This window comes from Stenella coeruleoalba, assembly GCF_951394435.1.
Source record: "Stenella coeruleoalba genome assembly, chromosome: 9".
Classification (NCBI taxonomy): Eukaryota; Metazoa; Chordata; class Mammalia; order Artiodactyla; family Delphinidae; genus Stenella; species Stenella coeruleoalba.
In genome coordinates this window covers 59,590,335-59,614,150 of record NC_137155.1, presented here as the reverse complement: position 1 = coordinate 59,614,150, position 23,816 = coordinate 59,590,335, and the positions used below count along the sequence as shown (strand labels likewise).

The following is a 23,816-nucleotide window of genomic DNA, read 5'->3' as shown; positions in this document are numbered from 1 at the left end:
ATCTTCTTCTTGGATTGATCCCATGATTATTATATAGTGTCCTTCTTTGTCTCTTGTAATAGTCTTTATTTTAAAGTCTATTTTGTCTGATATGAGTATTGCTACTCCAGCTTTCTTTTGATTTCCACTTGCATAGAATACCTTCTTCCATCCCCTCAGTTTCAGCCTGTTTGTGTCCCTAGGTCTGAAGTGGGCCTGTTGTAGACAGCATATATACGGGTCTTGTTTTTGTATCCATTCAGCCAGTCTGTGTCTTTTGGTTGGAGCATTTAATCCATTTACATTCAAGGTAATTATCCATATGTATGTTCCTATTGCCATTTTCTTAATCATTTTGTTTTTTTTTTTTTTTTTTTTTTGCGGTACGCGGGCCTCTCACTGTTGTGGCCTCTCCCGTTGCGGAAAACAGGCTCCGGACGCGCAGGCCTAGCGGCCATGGCTTACAGGCCTAGTAGCTGCTCCGTGGCATGTGGGATCTTCCTGGACTGGGGCACGGACCCACATCCACTGCACCACCAGGGAAGCCTGAGTTTATTTTTGTAGGTCTGTTTTCTTCCCTTCCTCTTTTGTTCTCTTGTGGTTTGATGACCATCTTTAGAGTTGTGTTTGGGTTGCTTTTTCTTTTGTGTGTGTGTATCTATTGTAGTTTTTGGGTTTGCTGTTCCCATGAGGTTTTTTAATTTTTAAATTTTATTTTATTTGTTTTTTTATACAGCAGGTTCTTCCCCCCCCCCCAACCTCAGCAGACATTTGATTGCCAGTTAACTTTATTTATTTATTGGGAATATACATATCAAGTATATAAAATGGAGTTTAACAAGCAATTACAAAGGAAATACTTTGTACAACTACCACCCAAATCAGTAACCCCCAAAACTCCAAATATGCACACCCCCTTTACAACTTCATTGTCATCTTTGTCTGTAGGGAGCATCTAGTTGAGTTTTGCCTTTTTATCTAAACTGACAGTCTCTTTTTAATTGGTATGTTTAGATTATTCACATTTAATGTGATTACTGATTGGATTAAAATCTATTACTTTGCCAGCTCTTTTCCGTTTGGTCCAAACTTTTCTTTGTTTCTTTTTTCCTTTTTCTTGCATTATTGGGGATTTTTTTTTAATGATTACATTTTGTTTCCGCTATTGATTTATTACTTATACCTCTAAAATTTAGGTCTTCTGCCCATTTTTGGATTGCGTTGTTTGTTTCTTTAATATTGAGCTGCATGAGCTGTTTATATATTTTGGAGATTAATCCTTTGTCTGTTGATTCGTTTGCAAATATTTTCTCCCATTCTGAGGGTTGTCTTTTCATCTTGTTTATGGTTTCCTTTGCTGTGCAAAAGCTTTGAACTTTCATTAGATCCCATTTGTTTATTTTTGTTTTTATTTCCATTACTCTAGGAGGTGGATCAAAACAGATCTTGCTGTGATTTATGTCAAAGAGTGTTCTTCCCATGTTTTCCTCTAAGAGTTTTATAGTGTCCGGTCTTACATTTAGGTCTCGAATCCATTTTGAGTTTATTTTTGTGTATGGTGTTAAGGAGTGTTCTAATTTCATTCTTTTACATGTAGCTGTCCAGTTTTCCCAGCACCACTTATTGAAGAGACTGTCTCTTCTCCATTGTATACCTTTGCCTCCTTTGTCATAGATTAGTTGACCATAGGTGCGTGGGTTTATCTCTGGGCTTTCTATCTTGTTCCATTGATCTATGTTTCTGTTTTTGTGCCAGTACCATACTGTCTTGATTACTGTAGCTTTGTAGTATAGTCTGAAGTCAGGGAGCCTGATTCCTCCAGTTCCGTTTTTTTCCCTCAAGACTGCTTTGGCTATTTGGGGTCTTTTGTGTCTCCATACAAATTTTAAGATGATTTGTTCTAGTTCCGTAAAAAAATGCCATTGGTAATTTAATAGGGATTGCATTGAATCTGTAGATTGCTTTGGGTAGTATAGTCATCTTTACAATATTGATTCTTCCAATCCAAGAACATGGTACATCTCTCCATCTGTTGGTATCATGTTTAATTTCTTTCATCAGTGTCTTATAGTTTTCTGCATACAGGTCTTTTGTTTCCCTAGGTAGGTTTATTCCTAGTATACAGCAGGTTCTTATTAGTCATCAATTTTATACACATCAGTGTATACATGTCAATCCCAATTGCCCAGTTCATCACACCACCACTACCCCTGCCGCTTTCCCCAACTTGGTGTCCATACGTTTGTTCTCTGCATCTGTGTCTCTATTTCTGCCTCCCATGAGGTTTTGATATGGCAGTCTATATATGTGCAAGGTTGTTTTAAGTTACTGGCTTCTTTCCCACCTAGAGGAGTTCCTTTCACATTTGTTGCAAAGCTGTCTGGTTGTGCTGAATTCTCTTAGGTTTTACTTGTCTGTAAAGCTTTTGATTTTTCTGTCTAACCTGAATGAGATCCTTGCCGGGTAGAGTAATCTTCGTTGTAGGTTCTTCCCTTTCATCACTTTAAATATATCATGCCACTCCCTTCTGGCCTGCAGAGTTTCTGGTGAGAAATCAGCTGATATCCTTATGGGAGTTCCCTTGTATGTTGTCATTTTTCCCTTGTTGCTTTTAATATTTTTTCTTTAATTTTTGTCAATTTGATAACTATGTGTCTTGGTGTGTTCCTCCTTGGGTTTATCTTGTCTGGGACTCTCTGCACCTCCTGGACTTGGGTGACTGTTTCTTTTCCCACGTTAGGGAAGTTTTCAGCTATTATCTCTTCACATATTTTCTCACGTCCTTTCTGTCTCTCTTCTCCTTCTGGGACCCCTATAATGTGAACATTGGTGCATTTAGTGTCATCCCAGAGGTCTTTTAAGATTGTCATTTTTTTTTTTTAAACTGGGCCAACCTTTTTTTTTAAAAAAACCCCACATTTGTTTATTTATTTATTTTTGGCTGTGTCGGGTCTTTGTTTCTGTGCAAGGGCTTTCTCTAGTTGTGGCAAGCGGGGGCCACTCTTCATTGCGGTGCGCGGGCCTCTCACTATCGCGGCCTCTCTTGTTGCGGAGCACAGGCTCCAGATGCGCAGGCTCAGTAGTTGTGGCTCACGGGCCTAGCTGCTCCACAGCATGTGGCATCTTCCCAGACCAGGGCTCGAACCCGTGTCCCCTGCATTAGCAGGCAGATTCTCAACCACTGCGCCACCAGGGAAGCCCATCTTCATTTCTTTTCATTCTTTTTTCTTTATTCTGTTCTGTAGCAGTGATTTCCACCATTCTGGCTTCCAGCTCACTTATCTGTTCTTCTGCCTCACTTATCCCGCTATTGATTCCTTCTGCTGTATTTTTTATTTCAGTTATTTTATTGTTTGTCTGTTTGTTTTTTCTTTAGTTCTTCAAGGTCTTTGTTAAACATTTCTTGTATCTTCTCAATCTGTGCCTCCATTCTTTTTCCGAGATCTTGGATCATCTTTCTTATCATTACTCTAAATTCTTTCCTGGGTAGATTGCCTATCTCCACTTCACTCAGTTGTTCTTCTGAGGTTTTATCTTGTTCCTTCATCTGGGAAATATTCCTCTGCTGTCTCATTTTGTCTAACTTTCTGTGATTGTGGTTTCCTTTCCACAGTCTGCAGGGTTGTAGTTCTTGTTGCTTCTGCTGTCTGCCCCCTGGTGGATGAGGCTGGTCTAAGAGGCTTGTGCAGGCTTCCTGGTGGGAGGGACTGGTTCCTGCCCACTGGTGGGTGGAGCTGGGTCTTATCCCTCTGATGCACAGGGCTGTGTCAGGAGGTGTGTTCAGCCGGCAGTTGTGTGGTCAGGAAGACTTTAAGCAGCCTGTCTGCTGATGGGTGGAGCTGTGTTCCCACTTGGTTGGCCTGAGGTGACCCAGCACTGGAGCCAACATGCTATTGGGTGGGGCCAGGTGTTGGTGAAAATATGGCAGCCTCCAGGAGGGCTCACACCAATGAGTACTCCCGAGAACTACCGCCACCAGTGTCTTTGTCCCCACAGTGAGCTACAGCTGCCCCCTGCCTTTGCAGGAGACCCTCCAACACCAGCATATAGGTCTGGCCTAGGCTCTTAGGAGAGGTCACTGCTTTTTTCCCTGGGTCCTGGTGTGCACAATACCTTGTGTGTGCCCTCCAAGAGTGGAGTTTCTGTTTCCTCCAGTCCTGTGGAATTCCTGTGATCAAATCCCGCTGGCCTTCAAAGGCAGATTCTCTGGGGCTCTTCCTCCTCCCATTGCCAGACCCCCAGGCTGGGGAGCCTGACGTGAAGCTCAGAACTTTCACTCCTGTGGGAGAACTTCTGTGATAGTTTTCCAGTTTGGGGGTTGTCCACTTGGTGGGTATGGGATTTGATTTTATCACGATTGCTCCCCTCAAACTGTCTCGTTGTGGGTTCTTATTTGTCTTTGGATGTAGGACATCTTGTTTGGTAGGTTCCAGCATTTTTTTCATCAATGGTTGTTCATCATTTAGTTGTAATTTTGGTGTTTTCATAAGAAGAGGTGAGCTCACATCCTTCTACTCTGCCACCTTGTCTCTGGAGGCTTTTTTTTTTTTTTTTTTTGCGGTAAGTGGGCCTCTCACTGTTGTGGCCTCTCCCGCTGCGGAGCACAGGCTCCGGACACGCAGGCTCAGTGGCCATGGCTCACGGGCCTAGCCGCTCCATGGCATGTGGGATCTTCCAGGACTGGGGCACGAACCCGTGTCCCCTGCATTTGCAGGCGGACTCTCAACCACTGCGCCACCAGGGAAGCCCTCTGGAGGCTTTTTAATTCAATTTTTTATTGAAAATACACATAACAAAAGTTACCATCTTAACCTTTTAAGTGTACAGTTCAGTGGCCTTAAGTACATTCCTATAGTTGTGCAACCACATTTGTATAGTTGTGCAACCATCACCATTATCCATCTCCAGAACTCTGTCTTGCAAAACAGAAACTCATTCTCCCCTCCCCTCAGCCCTGGCAACCACCTTTCTATAGTATCCTCTGTTCCTGTGAATTTGACTACTGTAGGGAGTCATATAAGTGGAGTCATACAGTATTTGTCTTCTTTTGTGACTGGCTTATTTCACTTAGCATGATGTCCTCAAGGTTTATCCATGTTGTAGCATGTGTCAGACTTTCCTTCCTTTTTAAGGCGGTGTAATAGACCATTCTATATATATACCACAGTTGTTTATCCATTCATCTGTCAGTGGACACTTGGATTGTTTCCACCTTTTAGCTCTTGTGAATAATGCTGCTATGTACATGGGTGTACATGTATCTCTTTGAGACCCTGCTGTAAATCCTTTTGGGTATATACCCAGAAGTGGAATTGCTGGATCACATGGTAATTCTATTTTTAATTTTTTGAGGAACCACCATATTGTTTTCTGCAGCAGCTATACCATTTTACATTCCTACTAACAGTGCACAGGGGTTCCAATTTTTCCACATCCTTACCAACAACTTGTTATTTTCTGGTGTTTTGATAGTAACCATCCATATGGGTGTGAGGTGATATTTCATTATGGTTTTGATTCAGGAGACTACAGCTTTTCATAGAGTTACGATTTTTTCTCTGATTCTAGAAGAGACATAGATAATTTTATTTGTAAACTATGGAAAATATGAACAGTATAATGGAGATCATCTCAGAAATAATTATTGTCAACACTTGAGATCAGGTAAGCTTTTTTGCTCTCATGCAGTTTATGTTCTCTCTATACTATTTTTTTTTAATATGGTAGACGTCAAACTATCTGTACAGAATTTTATTCTATCTTTTTTCACTTAATCTCATGTCATGAGTAGTTTTCCACTTTATTCAAAGTTTGATACCATGCAGTTTTATCTAGTACACACACTTTTTATGCAAAATGCTGAAAACTCTCATTCTGGGGTTTCAGAAGCCATACCAGCAGGGACGTCAGCAGGCCGCTTGCCTGGTGAGAGCGTGTAGCTGAGGCAGCCCCAGTTCTGTGGTGAGCCTGGCAGCCTTGCTTTCTGTAGACAGTGACCCTCAGCCTTTTAGGAATAGCTGACTCTTATTATAGGCTCAGCACTGTTTGGAGTGCTTTGCATATATTAACTCACTTAATCCTCACAACAACTCTATGAGGAAATGCTCTTCTTATACCTGCTTTACAGATGAGACTAAAACCTCAGAGACTATGCATTACCCAAGCACGCCCAGGTGGTGGGGGGCAGGGCCAGGATGGGAGCCCAACGTCTTACCATGCAGACCCTCGACTTAGCCAGATCCTCTAAGGCTTTCTACTGTGGGGGAGAGAATACGGCTTGTCATGGCACCTCCCCACCCAAACTGCAACAATCGGAACAACATGGTTTGGTCACCTCCTCTTTACATACCAGGGAAATTGCCGATAAGTTTTCTCAGTGTGCTTTCTGATCTTTGCTTCATGCAAGACCGACTATGTCTTCAAGAATGTCCGGCACCCCTGCACAGGGTCAAATGGATATTGGGTCTGGCACCGCCACAGGCCTTCCTTTCAAGCTGCCACCAACCTGTATATCCTGCACGTAACATTTCAGGGATAGTTGTGAGCTTAGGCTCTGACTGACAGCTCTCCAAAAGCTCAGGGCTGAGACTTGGTTCCTAATTGTGCAGCTGTCTGATTTGACTTCTGTTCACAAGCCTTCTGCTTTTTTTCCTCCCGAGCAGCTCACTAAGGGGCTGGTGGAGGGATTCATCTCCAGGCCACAGCTCCAGGGATGCAGCAGAAACATCTGCATGTTGAGTATACACGCCATGGCCATGAGCAGAAAATAAGGGATGAGCATGAGGTAACTTTCACTGTCTTCCCTCTGCCCTCAGGATGTGGGGCAATCAAATCGGTGATGAAGGAGCAAGGGCCTTCGCAGAGGCTCTGAGGAACCACCCGAGCTTGACTAACTTGAGGTAACTGCTGCCTTCTGAGAACTGCCGTCTTCAGGGCCAACCTGGTCACTCCGTGTTCCTCTTGTTTTACCAGAGGAGGAGCCAGGGGAAAGAGGGCGGCTGGCATTCCTAACAGGGAAGGTATTTGTGTGTGTGGTTTTTCTTTTTCTTTTTAAAAACGTTTGTATCGACATAGAAGAGGCATACAGTTAAGTATATTATGCTTAAGTTTTCAGCTCTGTGATGTGACATGTGCACACACCAGTCAGATCAAGACTAGACATTGCCAGCCCCTCTGTAGTCTTCCCGTGCCCCTTGGGGGTTGGGGAGGAATTCTTCAGTCCAGACAAAACTGAAAGACACTGGGCCACAGATTCCTGCCCCCTCCTCATTTCTCAGGATGGTGCTGGGACAAGAGGGGACCCTTCACCTCTGTAAACAGACTTGGTCCTCCCTGGCCCTCCTTTAGGCCTCTGGCCAAATCTCTGAGACTCGGGGGTCTCCTGGTTGCCCGTGTCCTTCCTGTCACTGACAAAGGGTTAAATACGGTGGGGGCAGTAGCAGAGTTCCTTCCATACAAGAACAGAGGAAACTTCTCCAGGCCTCCCCGACAGGCGCCTGTAAGGTGTCAGCCTCCGAAGCAGAGCTCGCCAGGCGTCCTCAGCCCGTGTGACCAGGTCTTGCCATGTTCATTTCCTGTCTGGCCTCTCCTCGAGCAGTCTGGTGATTTGGCCTCGTCCTGGGCTCTGGAGCAGCAAAGGCTGAGTGGCTGCTGGTGAGGCTGGCACTTACGCTTCCTGCTTCAAATCAGCCCAGGCAGGAAGTTGCTGAAACCAAAGCCAAATGTAGACGTGTTTTTAATAACCTACCCCAAATGTTTTTCCTTCCTAGTCTTGCATTCAATGGCATTTCTACAGAAGGAGGAAAGAGCCTCGCATGGGCCCTGCAGCAGAATGCGTCTCTGAAAATATTCTGGTAATGACCAGAGTCATTTTGAACGGTTGGGTCTCAGGGATTTTTCCAAAGACTGTGCACAGCCTGGAATCTTAACTGAAAGAGTGCCTCTCTGTTGTAAAGGCTCTAGGCCTTTCCTCAAAGGAAGGTTTATAATTTCATTTCCTCCTAGAGAAGAAAATAGCCATTCCCAGAAGCACAAACAAGTACAGAATGGGTGGAATGGGTCCCAGGAACATGAGTTTGACACCTTAGCCTTCTTTGCCCACCCTAGGCCTCAGGAAAACCAGAAGGCTAGCTATTCTGTCAGGATATCCTCAGAACACCCTCAGATATGCCTTGAGGAGTCCAACTTTCATGCACTTGTCTCAGAACTTTCTCCCTTCTTCCTCTTAAACTGCCTACCCCCCGTGCAGCCTCCTCTGTCCCCAGGTAGTCACATCAGGACTTGGCCTTCATGCTCCAGCTCACCTGTCACGGGAAGCCCACAGCCCTCGCTCCCTCTCTGCACTCCAGGGCCACTAGTTAACTGTGTGTTACCTTCTGAAAGTGATGCTTTTTTTCTTTCTTTTGGTTGTTCCTTTTTTTGGTCATTTACCGTATTTTTATTTATTTACTTGCCTGTATCATAAATTGCTTCTGGGAAAGGAAGTTATGTTACATGTCTCTGTATCCTCCTCATGAGATATTGGCTACATTAGTTAATGAAAATGTCGTCATTATGAGAATTCAGATACTAGACCTGCTGGCCAGTAAGTGCATTTTCCTTTTTCCCTCAAAAAAATCTTTTCTTTTAAAAGATTTTGAAAAGTAATACATGCTTTTTTGAAAAAAATATAATACACTGAAGTCGGGAAAGTAGGAAGTGAAAGAACCTCCTCCCTCATGCTTTCTAAATATAATCTTTTATTTCTAGCATTTGAATGTATATTCAAATAAATATCGCTTTTCTTATGAAACTGAATAGCATTTAGCAAGTGACTAAAGAAAAAATATCTCAACCATATATTGTACATATCTGACATGTCCTTTTATGTCAGGGTTTCTCAATCTCAACACTGTTGACATTTGGGTCCAAATAATTCTTTTTTGTTGAGAGGCTGTCCTGTGTATTGTAAGATATTTAGCAGAATCCCTGGCCTCTACCCATTAGATACCAGTAGTAACCCCTAATTGTGACAATCAAAATTGTCTCCAGACATTGGCAAGTGTCCCCTGGAGAAGTCACCCCAGTTGAGAACCACAGGTCTAGAGGGATAATAATAATGTCAATCCCCAAAATCTCTTGAGTACTCACTGTACATCACACATTGTTCTCAGCCTTTTCCATGTATTAACTCATTCTCACAACTGTGTTATGAGGGCTGTACCATTACTGTTCACATTTGCTGGTGAGAAAACTCAGGCCCAGAGAAGTTCAACCACGTGCTGTGGTCGCCCTGCTAGTAAGCCACTGCCAGCCGGCATGTCTGGCTCAGAGCATCTTGAGCCCCATGCTCTTCTGCCTCTTTCTTTATCCTACCTCATTCTCTCTAAAGGTTGCACAGTGTCCCTTGAATGTACACTCACAATGTATTTTGCTGGCTGCCTCTACTGATACTGAAATTTGTTCACATCTTATGTTACGACCGAAAAGACTGCAACCAATACTGCATGTATAGAACCTGTGTGTAATGTCTTTGCACACCATAGGGTGGATTTCTAGACGTTGAATTGTTGGCCCAAAGTGAAACACATTTAAAGTGTGGATAGACACTACCAAATTGCTCTTCAAGGAATGATTTTTTAAATGTTCTTTATATTCATTTCTCCTTCCTTATTTATTCTTTCATCCACTGGCACAACAGGGTTTAATTCTCTTTACAACCAGGAACTTCTAGCCCTCTGTACTTTATCCAGACCACTTCCTGCTTTTACGAACAACTGAGAGACTTCCTGAACTTTCAGTCACAGAACTCGGGTCCTTCATAAGTGGCCTCGGAGCAAAGTGATGAACACATTTTAACGCGCAGTCGGCAGGCTTTTCTAGGTCTTCATCTGACTGAGTTTAGTAACACACTGTCCGTGGTGTTCAAGGGATCTAAGATAACGGCTGGAGACCCGAGAAGCAGGCACTGGCCCCTCGCTTTCTGTGGGCCCGTCTTCTGAGAGATCTGAGGGCTCAGCAAGGATGGGGAGGGAGTATGGGCTCCCCCGGCAGCAGCACGGCTAAGAAGTAGGAGCTTGGGTGAAGGGTTGCACTAGAAATGAACCTCCGTTTATTGTCTGTGGGGCTCAGAGGCTGGCTTGGAGCCTGGCTGTTTGCTGGGTTCTCAGCAAGTGATGAGCTGCATAAGATGCAGATGCCGGGGCTGGGATCCCGCTTCTGTGAACTCAGTGGAGAGTGGGTGCCAGATAGCGCTGTCCTGAGTCGACACTTCCTTTCTTTTCCAGGCTCACCAAAAATGAACTTGATGATGAAGTGGCAGAGAGCTTGGCAGAGATGTTGAAAGTCAACCAGACGTTGAAACATTTATGGTAATTCAGATTTAAACACTGTGCTTTTTAAAAAAATATTCTTTGAGATATATCTTTTGAAATATTTTTTGAGATTCACATATCATAAAGTCACACTTTTTAAGTGTACAGTTCAGTGGTTTTTAGCATATTTATAAGGTGGTGCAACCATCACCACTATCTAATTCTAGAACATTTTACAAAACTACCCACCTCCCCTACCCGCCAGAAACCTGTACACGTTAAGTCATCACTCCCCATCCTTCTCCTCCCTTAGTCCCTGGCACCTGCTAATCTACTTCCAGTCTCTATGGATTTGCCTCTTCTGGGCATTTCATAGAAATGCAGTCATACAATATATGACCTTTTGTTTCTATGTTCTTTCACTAGCAAAAGTTTTCAAGGTTCACCTACATTGTAGCATATATCAGTACTCCATTGCTTTTTATGGCTGAATGATATTCCATTGTATGGACAGTCCATGTTTTGTTTGTCCATTCTTCAGTTGGTGGACATTTGGGTTGTTTCTACTTTATGACTATTATGAATAATGCTACTGTGAACATTCGCACACATGTTTGTATGTGAAATGTTTTTATTTCTCTTGGGATAGAATTGCTGGGTCATATGGTCACTCTGTTAAATGCCAAACTGTTTTTCAAAGTGGTTGTGCTATTTACATTTCCACCAGTCATGTATGAAGGTCCCCATTTCTCCATGTCCTCACAAACACTTGCTATTGTCTGTCTTTTTTGGGTAATGCCATCCTAGTGGGTGTAAAGTGGTATCTCATCATGGGTTTTTTTTTTTTTTTTTTTTTTTTTTTTTCCGGTACGCGGGCCTCTCACTGTTGTGGCCTCTCCCGTTGCGGAGCACAGGCTCCGGATGCGCAGGCTCAGCGGCCATGGCTTATGGGCCCAGCCGCTCTGCAGCATGTGGGATCTTCCCGGACCAGGGCATGAACCCGTGTCCCCTGCATCGGCAGGCGGACTCTCAGCCACTGCGCCACCAGGGAAGCCCTCATCATGGTTTTGATTTGCATTTCCCTGACTGCTAACAGTGTTGGGTGTCTTTTCATGTGCATATTGGCCATTTGTGTACCTTCTTTAGAGAACTGTCTCCACATCCTTTGTCCATTTGTAAATTGGGTTATATGCCTTTTAATTGCTGAGTTGTTAGAGTTCTTTATATATTCTGGGTGCTAGACATTTACTAGATACGTGATTTGCAAATATTTCTTCTCTTTCTGTGAGGTTTTTCACTTTCTTGAGAGTGACCTCTGAAGCACCAAAGTATTTAATTTTGATAAAGTCCAATTTATCTATTTTTTGTTTAGTTGCCTGTGCTTTAGGTATCTTAGTAAGAAATCACTGGCTAATCCAAGATCCCAAAGATTTCCTTTAAGTGTTATAGTTTTGCTCTTACATTTAGGTCTTTGATCCATTTGGGTTCATTTCTGTGTATGGTATGAGGTGTTAGGGGTCCAGCTTCATATTATTGCATGTAGATATCCAGTTGTCCCAGCACCACATGTTGAAAAGTCTCTTTCCATTTTGAATGGCCCTGACGCTTTTGTCAAAACTCAGTTGACCATAAATCTGTGAGTTTATTTCTGGACCTTCTATTCTAGTTCATTGAGCCATATGTTTATCATCATGCCAGGACCACACTGTCCTGATTATTGTAACTTTGTAGTAAGTTTTGAAACCAGGAAATGTGGGTCTTCCAACTTTGTTCTTCTTTCTCAATATTGTTTTGACTATTCTGGGTCTCTAGCATTTCCATGTGAATTTTAGATCACCAAGTCAACTTCTGTAAAAACAAAAAACCCCCAAAAAACCCAGAGTGTGCTACTTTTACATCTGTGTTTGTTTTATTCCTTTTCTTTCTGACCTGTAGACGTTCTTTTATGCCCTTCCCTAGGTGTCAGGCCAGCCCCTTCACGAGAACAGAGCTAGAACAGGGCTAGAGAGTGACTCTTAGCTCTTGGTGCCAGTACAGACTACACTGTCTGCAGTGAAGGTAGCCAGTGGGCATATGTACCTGAGCACTGCCAGGCTTTTTACTTCTCCTCCTACCCAGCCTCTTGCCAGGTCTAGGCTTCAGGCAGCTCACCCTCCCCCCAGCAAGGTGTAGGTGGTGGCAGTGTTTGCAGCTTTCCAGAAGGGGTGATTAGGAAACAGCAGAATTTAACTGAATGCAGAACTCAGTGCCCACTTCCAGGTTCTATTTTTGCTCCTTTTGCAAAAATGTCCAAGTCACACTGTGGCTGTGCTTACCAGAAGGTCTCACCTCTGTCACTTGGCCCAGGAGCCCCAGTCTTTGAGAGATGTGGCGGGGATCACTGGGTCCTGGCTGCAGCACAGCCACCGAGTCCTGTGTGCTTGGGCAGGAATGGTGACAAGAGCTCCCTTCCCCTGGGCGCCATGGTAGAAATGATGAGAACTACTTCATACACATCCTCCTATTGAAATCTCACACACCCAGGGTAGCGGGGTTCTCTTATAGTTATTCCCATTTTATAGATCAGGCAGCTGAGGAATAGAAAGCTTAAGTTTATTTCTTCAAGGATCTGCAGCTGAGAAGTGGGGAGTGGGTGTATGTATATGAGGAGAGCTTTTAACCAGGATGCTATACTGCCTCCTTAAGGAACTGGCTTAATTTCTATAATCTCATTAGTCACAGTAATATAGGTCATTATCTTCCTGGTACACAGCTACCTTCTTGGATCAGTGCCCAGAATTTCTAAAGGTCAAGTTCAATAGTAGCTTTATGCTACAAATAGCTGGGGGGTGAGGAGTGAACCTGTGATGAAGCACAGACGTATCACTGACTTGTGTTGCTCTTTCCTGGGTGGGTTAGACGCATGGCTTCCCAGGGGAGCAATTTGGGAATTGCCCAGGCTTCCCAGCTATATCTGAAATCTTTGTTTCATTAGAATCAATGCCACCCAACATAATGGGGTATACTCTTAGAGGCCCCATTATTGATGCTTTTCCACTGGGACCCATGAGTAGCAGCAGAACTGTTCTTCCTCCCTCCATCTTGGAAGCCTTTGTTTCCCCCAAAGAAGAGAATGGCCAGCTCTTTAAAAAATACTTAACTTTAAAAACTGCCTTGCCTTTCTCCAGCCATCTGGAAGGAGACATCAGACTGCCTGTTCCCCAGATGTGTTCCTTAGAATTTGTTGTTCAGACTGGTAGTCTCCAAGAATTTGTTGTTCAGACTGGTAGTCTCCAAACATTTTTGACTGGGCACCCCTGCAGTGAAAAATGTCAAGCACACATGCATACATATATGTTCATATATTAAATTACCTACATATGAATATACAGATATATTATGTTCACTATAAAAATACACAGAAAAGTTAAACATTTAAAAAAATTTTACTTAAGTGTAGTTAATTTACAGTGTTGTATTTAATTTCTGCTGTACAGGAAAGTAACTCAGTTATACATATATATATTCTTTTCCATTATGGTTTATCACAGGAGTTTGAATACAGTCCCCTGTGCTATACAGTAGGACCTTGTTGTTTATCCTATATATAATAATTTGCATCTGCTAATCCCAAACCTTCCCTCCCCCTTGGCAACCACAAGTCTGTTCTATTTGTGAGTCTGTTTTTGTTTCATAGATATGTTCATTTGTGTCGTATTTCAGATTTCACATATAAGTGATATCATATGGTATTTGTCTATCTCTTAATGACTTAATTTGCTTAGTATGATAATGTCTGGGTCCATCCATGTTGCTGCAAATGGCATGATTTCATTCTTTTTTATGGCTAATAATCCATTGTGTATATATATATATATATATATATATATATATATATATACACCATATCTTCTTTATCCATTCATCTGTCGATGGACATTTAGGTTGCTTCCATGTCCTGGCTATTGTAAATAGTGCTGCTGTGAATACTGGGGTGCACGTATCCTTTTGAATTATGGTTTTCTCTGGATATATGCCCAGGAGTGGGATTGCTGGATCATATGGTAGCTCTATTTTTAGTTTTTTAAGGAATATCCATACTGTTCTCCATAGTGGCTGTACCAATTTACATTCCCACCGACAGTGTAGGAGGGTTTCCTTTTCTCCACACCCTCTCCAGCATTTATTGTATGTAGACATTTTGATGATGGCCATTCTGACTGGTGTGAGGTGATACCTCATTGTTGTTTTAATTTGCATTTCTCTAATTATTAGCGATGATGAGCATCTTTTCATGTGCCTCTTGGCCATCTGTATGTCGTCTTTGGAGAAATGTCTATTTAGGTCTTCTGCCCATCAGAAAAATTAAACATTTTAAAGCATGTTCTTTATTTTCATGGATCTGATTGACACAATCTCAGCAAGATCGAAAGTTAAGGGGACTCAGTTCTTCCCCTGACCCTGTCTCTTATCCCATTGTATCCTTCCAACCCCCTAATGAAGTGGGCAGATTTAATCCAGTATTACTTGATACAAAAGATATATTCCTCTTTCAGGCTTATCCAGAACCAGATTACAGCCAAGGGGATTGCCCAGTTGGCAGATGCATTACAGAAGAACACTGGCATAATGGAGATTTGGTAAGACCAATCTACCACTTGTAATGATAACAACAACGATTATTTACTCAGCACCATTTACTGTGTGCCATGCACAATGCAGGGCACTGTCCATTTATCTCCCATCTTTCCAACAATCTGTAATGTAGGTAGTATTTTCTCCATTTCACAGATGTAGAAACTGAGGCCCAGACCAAGGTCACACCTAAGAGAAGCTGAAATTCAGCTCAGACTACGACTCTATAGTCAGGGCTCTCCTCCCCAGCCCCCCTGTCCTGCCTACTGTCCTGGGTTGCACGGGGGCAGACAGACTGGGAAAGGGATTCCCACTGAAAGTTAATCACTCTGGGACTCATGAGCCTGAGAGATGACCATGCTGGCCCAGAGTTTAAAGCATGTTCTTTTCCTTCTCTGGGCTTCCAGGCTGTATTTGAGCTGATTGTACTCTTTTTCGACTTCCTGTTTCTGTTATGCTAGCAGAAGGAAGGCATGTGCTCTGCTTTGCTGCAATGCTGAGCCCCATTTCCTTTCTTGTGCCTCCTACGGGACACACAGCCCCGAGGTAGGACTGGGCCTGTAGCATATTCGGGGGTGGGGGAGTGTGTGTGTCCCATTAGTGACAATGGTTACACCACTGGGTTAAGTGCTAGGGAAACAGCAGTTAACTGGACAGAAAGGTCCCTGACTGCCTCAGAGTACTGATGTAACCGAGCTGAGAACAGAGGGCTCCGTGTCTCTGAATCCAGACCCCCAAGTGCTCTGGAATTTGCTATCTACCCGAGGCCTGGCCTGAGACAGCCCAGCAGTGTGTGAGGCTCAGACCTGCATGGGAACCATGACACAAATCCAGGGCCCCGTGAGGACAGAGACCACAGGAGTTCATGCTACCACTGTGGGCCCTGAGATCCACGGAGCAGCCTCACGGTGAGCCAAACCCTCAGCTCAGGGGGTAGTTGCTCGTTAACTACAGTTCTTTCTTCATGACTGGGGAGAAGAATTTCACAGCCAAAAACAATGGAGCAAGGTACAGCTACCTCCCTGACCTTTTTAAATTTCGCTTTAGAATTTGTTAGTGGACCATAAAATTGGTTTGGTGGGTTGCAACCAGCATTATTTAAAAAATGAAACAGAGCCAGAATGCTCTGTGCCTAGTATGAAATATTCTTTCATAATCTCATTTCAGATGTGGGTGTGTACGTATACACAGATGCTGGTTCACAATGTAAAATGTTCTTATTTGAGGTCACAGTCAGAAAAACATTTGAAAACACTGTCCTAGAGTAGAAAGCCCAGCTCCAAGGCAGACCGATGGAGAGGCTGTGGCATGTGTGCCTTCAAGGCCGAAGCCCGCTGCTCAGCCCTCAAAGGCACTGGAGAGCCAGTGGGATTTTAGTTCGCGTTAATCTCCAACCACCCTCAGCCTGTGATCCTTTCCTAGAACCACCCCGTTTCCTGCTGACTCTATTGTTTGAGGACAGCAGGCAGAGGAGGGGAGCAGAGAGGAGGGGAGGCCAGGCTGCAGGACAGTCTGTGGACTACAGCTGGCTTCCACCCTTCCCAGGGGCTGGTTAGGATGGTTGTAAGGATATGCAGCTGCTTTAAGTCCGTCAAGCTTGAAATGGGCCTTTGTCACCTACCAACAGACAACCGCTGTTCCTACACAAGGAATTATTTGTGTAGGACCAGGTGTCGATCTTCAAGGCATGCTCTGCAGAGCCTGAAAGCGGCACTGGTGTCAGGGAGGACTCGGAAAGAGGACAAGGAGGAGGGCTCGGGTGCTGGCCCAGGAGTATCTTTACTTCAGCCCCTGGCTCAGCCCAGGTGTCTGACTCCCTGGGACTGGGCTCGGTGAGAGTGCTGGCTGTGTTGGCCCTGTCCAGGGGTTGAGCCAGCAGGGGAGTGGAGATGAGGGAGCAGCTCTGCCTGGGGCCACACTGGCACAGATGACCGTGGACCATCGCTTTGGACTCATTATCTGTACTGACATTTATTTCTGCCTTGTCCCTGTCCAAAAAGAACCTGAGGTCTGAAGTCCCTCAGTCTTCAAAGACAGAAGTTAGCAGTGTTCAATGACCTGGTATTGTAAATTATAGCATTTACTGCACTCCATTGTAATAGCTTCCTGTGAAGGAGCTACAGTCTAGACGAGACAGCCTGAGGGTAGGGCCTGTGTCATGGTCACTGCTGAGTCCCCAGGGAAAGCACCGCATCTTCATTTGTTGAACAACAAAGTGCTTGTGTGCCAGGCACGATGCTGGTACCAAGAGTCCAGTGGTGAACAAAATGGACCTGCCCTCATGCGTGTACCCTCTAGTGAGGAAGACACAGTTAAGAAACAAATCATTCAAGTAACTATTTAATTACAATCATGATGAGTGCTAGAAAGGGGAAAGCTAAGAAGGGAACCTAATACAGATGAGGTTTCAGGGAAGGTCTCCCTAAGGAAGTGGCATTTAAACTGAGCCATGAAGGATGAATACGAGTTCATCAGCTGAAAGTGTTCCAGGTGGGGAAACAGTACGTGCAAAGGCTCTGAGGCATGAAAAAACATGGTGCCCTTGAAGAACAGCAAGCAGCAGATGGGCCTGTGGTTCAGACAGTGTGGAAGAGGGAGCAACAGGAGGCAGAGGAGACAGGCGGAGACTAGACCATAAAATATCTGTGGGTCATGTGGGTCATGTTAAGTATTTTGGTCTTTATCCTAAAAGCAAGGGGAAGTGATTGAACAGTTTGAAGCAAAGAGGGATGTGATCAGATGTGCATTGTAAAAAGACCACTCTGGCTCCTCTAGGAAAGCGGATTGGAGGAGGCCATGTAAAGGGACGGTCAGTAGGACACTGCAGTGAGCCAGAGAAGAGATGATGGGTGCTTAGGTCAGGATGGTGGTGCTGAACATACGGAGAGGTTCCAGGGAGCCCATTCTAGGGGTATTTAGGGAATAGAACTCTCTGATAGATAGATAGAATATGAAGATGAGGACGAAGGTTGACCCCCAGGTTACTAACTTGCACAACTGGATGCAGAGTTGTATCATTCATGGAGCTAGGGAACCCTGGGGAGATGTGCCCACTTTGAGGTACCTGGGAGGTGTCCAGATGAAGGTGTCAAGTAGGTAAGCGGCCCCACAGTGGAGCGGTCTGGCCCAGCTCAATGACATATGAATGAGGCCAGGGATAGATGAGGTTCTTCTGGGGAAGAGGGCCAGGCCCCAAGCCTGGAGGAAATCCATTATTTGGAGGTCACATGGAGGAGGATATAAAAAAGGAGACAGCGATGGAGTGGCCAGATGTAGGAAAGAAACCAGAGAGCATAATATCAAACCAAGGGAAGGTGGTGTTTCAAGGAGGAGGGAGAGGGCAGGACAGCCAAATGCCTGTGAGGGTCAGGAAAGTTGTCTGTCATTTAAGTTCAGGTTTATAGAGGCTATTGGTTACCTTAGTGAGACCCAGTCCATAGAGTGATGGTAGCTGGAAAGGATTAATATGTGAATATCAAACAAGTCATCAAGATGGCAGGGTAAGAGGACATGGAGCTTACCTCCCCCACAAACACATCAAAAATACATCTACATGTGGAACAAGTCTTGTGGAAAACTAACTGGAAACTGGCAGGAGAACTCCTGTACAACCAAGGCTGCAAGAAAGATTCCCATGTAATCACAGAGGATGGGAAAAAAAAGCATCAGGTCAGGACAGAGCCCATGGGAGGGGACCAAGAGGAAAAGGAAGACCAGACAGGTGGATACTCGCCCTGGGGAGTGAGCGGGTTGAGCCACACAGAGGAGACAAGCCCCATTGGCTGCTTGGAGAACTGCTAGGACAGACAGAAAGGCTGGAGAAGCCTAGACTCCAGTTGTGAGGAGTGCATGGGTGCTTGCTTACCACCAGAGAGGGCAAAGTGAGGTCTGCCCTAGCATGGTGGTGTCACCACACTCACCAGTCCCAGCCGAGCAACCACCCCAGCCCCACTCATTCCACACTACAGCTTGGCACTAGATCTAGGGCAGCCAGGTCCTGGGAGAAGACTCGATCTAGAGATGCAGAGGTGGCCCAGGAACCTGGGGGGTGGTCCAGGTAGGGCAGTAGCAGCCACTGTTAGCACTTACTAAAACAGCACTACAGAAGCAGCCCAGACGTCTGATGGCAGCATAGCTGCTTCAACTCCCACAGCCATAATGCCATGACCCCTAGTGCTAGCTGAGCAAATGCTCCAGCCCCACCCACTCCACACCACAACCTTGCACTAGATCTGGGATGACCACAATGGGGAAAAGACATGACCTTGGGCTGCATCTGAGCAGAGCTGCAGCTGCCTACACAGGTGGTGCCATTGGACCTCTGTAAGTGCACAAGCCCCAGTGCAGGGAGAAGGAAAAACATACACTTAAAAGGAACAGAGCCAGCTTGAGCCCAACCCTCAGGGCATTCACTCCAGCAACTTAGGAGCAGCCCCCTGCCCTGTGTGATGGCCACTGAGCAGAGAGGAAGTCCTGCATCACACCCTGTGCAGGCTCTAGCTCTTTCAATTCTAGCCACACCCCCATCAAGCTGATAGGGGCCTGTACATCCTGAAGAAGACATGACTGGTATCCACATCAAAACCCATCCTCACACCAAAAACACTGGGCACACAGTCTACATGGGGACACTCCCACATAAAAACAAACACCCCTTCAAGACCACAGTAGGTAACTGTTTCACCTAAATTCATTGAGACAGAGAAAGTTAAGTAAAATGAAAAAGCAGAGGAACTATTCCCAATTGAAAGAGCAAGAGAACCCCCCCCCCCGAAAAAGTAATGAAACAGAGGTAACAATGAGTTCAAAAAGTTGGTAATAAAAATGCTAACTGAATGAAGAAAGAGTTGATCTAAGTTGATCAACAAAGAGTTGATCTAGAGCACAGATCATTTTAACAAAAACTATAAAAAGACCCAATCAAAAATAATTCCATTTTAGACACAAAGCACCCTAAGAGCAATGAATAGCAGACTAAATGACACAGAACACATAAATGATCTGGAAGATTAAAAAATGGAAACTATCAAGTCAGTACAGCAGACAGAAAGAAAATGAAAAAAAATGAAAGCAACATATGAGATCTATGGGATAATATAAAATGTGCCAACATCTGCATTATAGGGTTTCCAGAACGAGAAGAGAGAAGAGAATCAAAAATGTATTTGAAGAAATTATGGCTGAAAACTTCCCAAACCTAAAGAAGGAAATAAATATCTAGGTACAGGAAGCACAGAGGGTCCCAAACAAGAGGAACCCGAACACACCCACACCAAGACATATCATAATTAAAATGGCAAAAGTTAGAATTCTAAAGGCAGCAAGTATAAAACAGCATCATACACAAGGGAACCCCCCCACCCCCGCATAAGGCTATCATCTGATTTCTCTGCAGAAACCTTGCAGGCTAGAAGGAGTGGCATGATATTCAAAGTCCTGAAGGGGAAAAACCTACAACCTAGGATACTCAACCCAGCAAGATTATCAAGGAGAAAAGATTATATAAGGAGAGAAGGATTTCTCAGACAAGCAAAAACCTGAAAGAGTTCAGTGATACTAAACATACTCTGAAAGAAATGTTGAAGAGTCTTCTCTAAATGGAAAAGAAGCATCTATAGGAAAGGGAAAATAACAATAGGAAAGACAAATATATATTGAAGATCACTTAAACCAGTATGTGGTTTCAAAAAAAGACGGAATAATGACATTTTGTAATGTCAAACTGTGAACATAAATTTGTACTGTACAGTCCTCGTGTGTACAGTATGCAGTATATTATATACTTGTTAATAAAACCATCATAATAAAAAACAAAAAAATTGTAAAAGTGACTATAACTACAATAAACAGTAAAGGTATAAGCACGGAGATATAAAATATGACATCAGAGCAAAGATCAATAAAACTAAAAGCTGGTTCTTTGAGAAGATAAACAAAATTAATAAACCATTAGCCAGACTCATCAAGAAAAAAAGGGAGAAGACTCAAATCAATAGAATTAGAAATGAAAAAAAAGAAAGAACAACTGACACTGCAGAAATGCAAATGATCATGAGAGATTACTACAAGCAACTCTATGCCAATAAAATGGACAACCTGGAAGAAATGCACAAATTCTTAGAAATGCACAACCTGCCAAGACTGAATCAGGAAGAAATAGAAAATATGAACAGACCAATCACAAGCACTGAAATTGAAACTGTGAATCTTCCAACAAACAAAAGCCCAGGACCAGATGGCTTCACAGGTGATTCTATCAAACATTTAGAGAAGAGCTAACACCTATCCTTCTCAAACTCTTCCAAAATATAGCTGAGGGAGGAACACTCCCAAACTCATTCTACAAGGCCACCATCACCCTGATACCAAAACCAGACAAGGATGTCACAAAGAAAGAAAACTACAGGCCAATATCACTGATGAACATAGATGCAAAAATCCTCAACAAAATACTAGCAAACAGAATCCAACAGCACGTTAAATGGATCATACACCACGATCAAGTGCGGTTTATTTCAGGAATGCAAGGATTCTTCAATGTACGGAAATCAATCAACGTGATACACCATATTAACAATTTGAAGGAGAAAAACCATATGATCATCTCAATAGATGCAGAGAAAGCTTTTGACAAAATTCAACCCCATTTATGATAAAAATCCTGCAGAAAGTAGGCATAGAGGGAACCTTCCTCAACATAATAAAGGCCATATATGACAAAGCCACAGCCAACATCGTCCTCAATGGTGAAAAACTGAAAGCATTTCCACTAAGATCAGGAACAAGACAAGGTTGCCCACACTCACCACTCTTCTTCAACATAGTTTTGGAAGTTATAGCCACAGAAATCAGAGAAGAAAAGGAAATAAAAGGAATCCAAATCGGAAAAGAAGTAAAGCTGTCACTGTTTGCAGATGACATGTTACTATACATAGAGAATCCTAAAGATGCTACCAGAAAACTACTAGAGCTAATCAATGAATTTGGTAAAGTAGCAGGATACAAAATTAATGCACAGAAATCTCTTGCGTTCCTATACACTAATGATGAAAAATCTGAAAGTGAAATCAAGAAAACATTCCCATTTACCATTGCAGCAAAAAGAATAAAATATCTAGGAATAAACCTATCTAAGGAGACAAGAGACCTGTATGCAGAAAATTATAAGACACTGATGAAAGAAATTAAAGATGATACAAATAGATGGAGAGATATACCATGTTCTTGGATTGGAAGAATCAACATTGTGAAAATGACTCTACTACCCAAAGCAATCTACAGATTCAATGCAATCCCTATCAAACTACCAATGGCATTTTTTCACAGAATTAGAACAAAAAATTTCACAATTTGTATGGAAACACAAAAGACCCCGAATAGCCAAAGCAATCTTGAGAACGAAAAACGGAGCTGGAGGAATCATGCTCCCTGACTTCAGACTATAATACAAAGCTACAGTAATAAAGACAGTATGGTACTGGCACAAAAACAGAAATATAGATCAATGGAACAGGATAGAAAGCCCAGAGGTAAACCCACGCACATATGGTCACCTTATCTTTGATAGAGGCAAAATGTACAGTGGAGAAAGGACAGCCTCTTCAATAAGTGGTGCTGGGAAAACTGGACAGGTACATGTAAAAGTATGAGATTAGATCACTCCCTAACACCATACACAAAAATAAGCTCAAAATGGATTAAAGACCTAAATGTAAGGCCAGAAACTATCAAACTCTTAGAGGAAAATATAGGCAGGACACTCTATGACATAAATCACAGCAAGATCCTTTTTGACCCACCTCCTAGAGAAATGGAAACAAAAATAAACAAATGGGACCTAATGAAACTTCAAAGCTTTTGCACAGCAAAGGAAACCATAAACAAGACCAAAAGACAACCCTCAGAATGGGAGAAAATATTTGCAAATGAAGCAACTGGCAAAGAATTAATCTCCAAAATTTATAAGCAGCTCATGCAGCTTAGTAACAAAAAAACAAACCCAATCCAAAAATGGGCAGAAGACCTAAATAGACATTTCTCCAAATAAGATATACAGACTGCCAACAAACACATGAAAGAATGCTCAACATCACTAATCATTAGAGAAATGCAAATCAAAACTACAATGAGATATCATCTCACACCAGTCAGAATGGCTACCATCAAAAAATCTAGAAACAATAAATGCTGGAGAGGGTGTGGAGAAAAGGGAACCCTCTTGCACTGTTGGTGGGAATGTAATTTGATACAGCCACTGTGGAGAACAGTATGGAGGTTCCTTAAAAAACTACAAACAGAACTACCATATGACCCAGCAATCCCACTACTGGGCATATACCCTGAGAAAACCATAATTCCAAAAGAGTCATGTACCAAAATGTTCATTGCAGCTCTATTTACAATAGCCCGGAGATGGAAACAACCTAAGTGTCCATCTTCAGATGAATGGATAAAGAAGATGTGGCACATATATACAATGGAATATTACTCAGCCATAAAAAGAAACGAAATTGAGCTATTTGTAATGAGGTGGATAGACCTAGAGTCTGTCATACAGAGTGAAGTAAGTCAGAAAGAGAAAGACAAATACTGTATGCTAACACATATATATGGAATTTAAGGAAAAAAATGTCATGAAGAACCTAGGGGTAAGACAGGAATAAAGACACAGACCTACTGGAGAATGGACTTGAGGATATGGGGAGGGGGAAGGGTGAACTGTGACAAAGCGAGAGAGAGTCATGGACATATATACACTACCAAACGTAAGGTAGATAGCTAGTGGGAAGCAGCCGCATAGCACAGGGAGATGAGCTTGGTGCTTTGTGACCGCCTGGAGGGGTGGGAGGCAGGGAGACGCAAGAGGGAAGAAATATGGGAACATGTGTATATATATAACTGATTCATTTTGTTGTAAAGCAGAAACTAACA

The 23,816-nt window shown here is 43.2% G+C and overlaps 1 protein-coding gene across 1 annotated transcript in view; it reads left to right on the top strand.

The window, feature by feature from the left end:
- The window catches only part of NOD1 (nucleotide binding oligomerization domain containing 1), a 93,534-nt gene that overhangs the window by 62,160 nt on the left and 7,558 nt on the right, over window positions 1-23,816 (top strand). The window contains exons 8-11 of the mRNA XM_079931454.1: window positions 6,795-6,878; window positions 7,749-7,832; window positions 10,245-10,328; window positions 14,807-14,890. Of these exons, the coding sequence (XP_079787580.1) occupies window positions 6,795-6,878; window positions 7,749-7,832; window positions 10,245-10,328; window positions 14,807-14,890 (336 nt within the window). The remainder of the gene's footprint in view (window positions 1-6,794; window positions 6,879-7,748; window positions 7,833-10,244; window positions 10,329-14,806; window positions 14,891-23,816) is intronic.